Source organism: Pteropus vampyrus, unplaced genomic scaffold (genome assembly GCF_000151845.1).
Source record: "Pteropus vampyrus isolate Shadow unplaced genomic scaffold, Pvam_2.0 Scaffold262, whole genome shotgun sequence".
Lineage (NCBI taxonomy): Eukaryota > Metazoa > Chordata > Mammalia > Chiroptera > Pteropodidae > Pteropus > Pteropus vampyrus.
This window is the reverse complement of record NW_011889043.1, coordinates 206,866-210,167: the sequence shown is the minus strand read 5'-3', so window position 1 is coordinate 210,167 and position 3,302 is coordinate 206,866. Positions and strand designations below refer to the sequence as shown.

Sequence of the window (3,302 nt, the reverse complement as noted above, 5' to 3'; positions counted from 1 at the left end):
AGAAATGTATTTTAATATGCATATTTACATTTACATGCAATACGTAATGGAATTTAAAATTCCATTTTTCAACTGAAATTTTAAAAAATATGATGTCTAACCTCAAATGAGAAATGCATACTATTGATTTAACACTATGGTTATCTAACACGCAAAAAAGAGTAATACATTTAAATGGTGCCTAAATGACAAATAGAGGAGAAAACCTAAGAACATCTAAAAAACTTACAAATTTAGTGAAAATAGTACCAAGAACATGATTAAATGTTGGAGAAATAAATTAAACAAACTGAAGTCTCTTAGTTCCATTTAAGAAAGATCAATTGTATTTAAAGCCATTTCCCAGTTGATAACCTAATTTCCTCAATTTAAAAAAAAATGAGTTTTTAGAAAAATTCTCTATTTTCCTCAAGGAATTATTGTAAGTAAACTCTACATACCTATGAACATAACCCCAAAACACAGAACTCTAATAAAAAGCTTGAATAAACAACGGACTTTATTAAACATCCTGATATTAAATGAAATAATGAATCACCAATATTCTGAAACAGGTCCAATGTTTCATACATCTATAAGACACCATAAAATTATCTGAGACTCACTCCCTACAACCCTAGTAAATTTGAAATAGCAGGAAGTGAACAGAAAAAGTACACCCAAACAGATTACAAATGACAACATGAAAATGGCCAATTGCAAACATGAAGATAAAAACTTTAAAAACTTAAAAATAAATAAGCAAGCTTATAAAAATGAAGTAAAAAATATAAGCAATGTTCTATAGCTACAGATTACTGAATAAAAACTTCAGATATTATATTTTCTGGCATGAAAATATAAGATGAGTAGTTATCCAAGACATCCTAATTTTACCAAAAAAATTTCTAGAAAAATATATAGCATGAAAGTGCAGTAACCCAGTTAAGAAATTATAAATCATGGACACAGAACAATATTCTTATTACTCCAATTAAAAGCATAAGATCACACAGTTAAAAACAAATACAATGTCTATATAGCTAAAAAATTTTTCATATGGGTATATTAAAAATTATGGAAACTAAATTAAATCTATAAAAGCTGGGAGTTGACATACTATACACAGTAATGTGTATAGCATGTTAAGAAATTTTTTGTTAACTTTTGTTAAGAAAATTGCTGATGAAATGTAAAACTTATAATATCTATTGCTGTGCTCTACCACTAAGTCTTCAGAGCTAACTCTTCCATCATAAAGAGCATAATATCCATGAGGTAATTTTAAAAATATTTTGGGGGATGTATAGCTGGAAGGCATCTCATATATCAACATAATGGTTTAAAAAAATACAACGAAACAAAATAAAAACAATAAAAAATCACAACGGGGCAATTTTAAAAACAATCTTTTTTTTTTTTGCTACACATGAAACTAAAAGGACAATGCCTAAAATAGTGCAAGTGAAAAATTAAAATAAAATAAAATAGCAATAGATAAATCAAATAGGAACAATCAGGTAAGAAATGATTTTTATGAGTGCAGAATATAGAAAGGACTACTGATGACAGCACAAAAAGATAGAACGCTTACAATAACTTAATTTTGAACAAAGAGGGAGTTATAAACCAGTCTTTCAAATTCTGTGAAAACATGAAAGGGACTGCTATTCCATTTCCCTTAAATTTTAAATTTGTAGTTAATGTTTATTCCTGAAAATTTATAAATTTATTAGTTGTCAATTTTGTCTGGAATCCCTGTTTTATTTACACAATTATATATTTCTAAGTTCAGAAAGACACATATTTAAGTTTATAATGAACAGATGCTTTAGAAGTTATTTTATAATTAGCATTGTACACAAACCTGAAATTCTCGAAGAAGAGTTGATATATTGGCTTCATTTGCCAGGTTTGTCAAAATTTCAAGCTATAGTAGAAAAAAGAGAAAGTAAACATTTTAAAACACAAATAAAGAAGATGAACTTAAAAAAGACTAGGCATTATAACCTTCAGGTGAACTTTGTCCCCCTATATCTACATATAGAGAATAGGTAATTACATAGTGCTTAAAAAATAATTACAAAGGGGAATCCTATATATTCCCTAATTGTCCCAATTTTACCATTTACATTTAATTAATCTAAATAATTTATTTTGACTTTTTATTTAACTAATAAAGTTAAAAAACAATGGCCCACTGTGTTGTTTTGCAGATACCAATTAATTCTTTCTCTTAATTTGTTTCCTTCATCCTATCATATCAAATCCTTAGACATTTTAATACTTCTGGATTTATAGTTACAAGAAGAGGTAATTACAATTCCATCTCTAAGAGGCTTGCTAAAAAATTACAGTTTTTACTCATAAAAAATACTCAATTAATCTGAGGAAAGCATTAAAAAAAAGGAACAGAGACAGATGGGACAAACAGAAAACCAAACATGACAGACATAAACACATTTATATCAATAATTACATTAAAAGTAAATGGTCCAGACACTCCAATTAAAAGGCACAGATTGTAAGAGTTCTTTATATATTCTGGGTACTAGTCATTTTTCAGATATATGCATTGTAATATTTTCTCCCAAATTATGGCCTGACTTTTAATTTTATTTTGATGAGAACATTTAAATTTTCTGTATGATTTTTAAAACAATCTCTAAGATATAGAAAAGGTAAAAAGAATTAAATTTTAACCATTTGAGACCAGTGTTGCCAATCTGATACCACATTGTCCACGAATACTTCCGTGAATATTTCCTACAAATAAGGACACTGTCCTACAGACCACAGCACAACCAAGTAAATCAGAAAATACTGATACATCACATCTATGCAATTGTCACTACCCATTTAAGTTTCACAATTATCTCAATAATTTATAATAAAAAGATTCAGTTCAATATCATACTTTGTATTCAGTTATCTCTTTAGTCTCCATCAGTCTGAAAGTTTCTCAGTCTTTTAACCTTCACAATTTTGATGCTTTTGATGATTACAAATCAATTATCTTGTAAATTATCCTTTAATTTGAGTGTGTCTTAGATTTTCTTACAATTTAACCTAGCTTCCATGTGAATAACAAATCATTCCAATTTTACTGAAGAGTCTACCTTCCCACCCCCCACCCCCCACCTCCTGCCCACCCCGCAATGGTTTGTAATGTCTCCTCTATTATATAGTTCATTTTCATATGCATGAATCTATTTCCAGGCTTTTATTCTATTCTATTTATTTTTCTGTTTAAATCATCAATGCTTTCTATCTATAACTACATGCTTCAATGTAGTTATCATTCCCTGAACACAGCACTTTCA

General features: G+C 28.3%; 1 protein-coding gene across 2 annotated transcripts in view; it reads right to left on the bottom strand.

Moving 5' to 3' along the window:
• AP3B1 (adaptor related protein complex 3 beta 1 subunit) overlaps positions 1-3,302 on the bottom strand; it is a 219,935-nt gene that overhangs the window by 119,844 nt on the left and 96,789 nt on the right. For both annotated transcript variants that reach the window (XM_011375121.1, XM_023520419.1), the window contains exon 12: positions 1,847-1,909. In XM_011375121.1, coding sequence (XP_011373423.1) covers positions 1,847-1,909 — 63 coding nt within the window. The remainder of the gene's footprint in view (positions 1-1,846; positions 1,910-3,302) is intronic.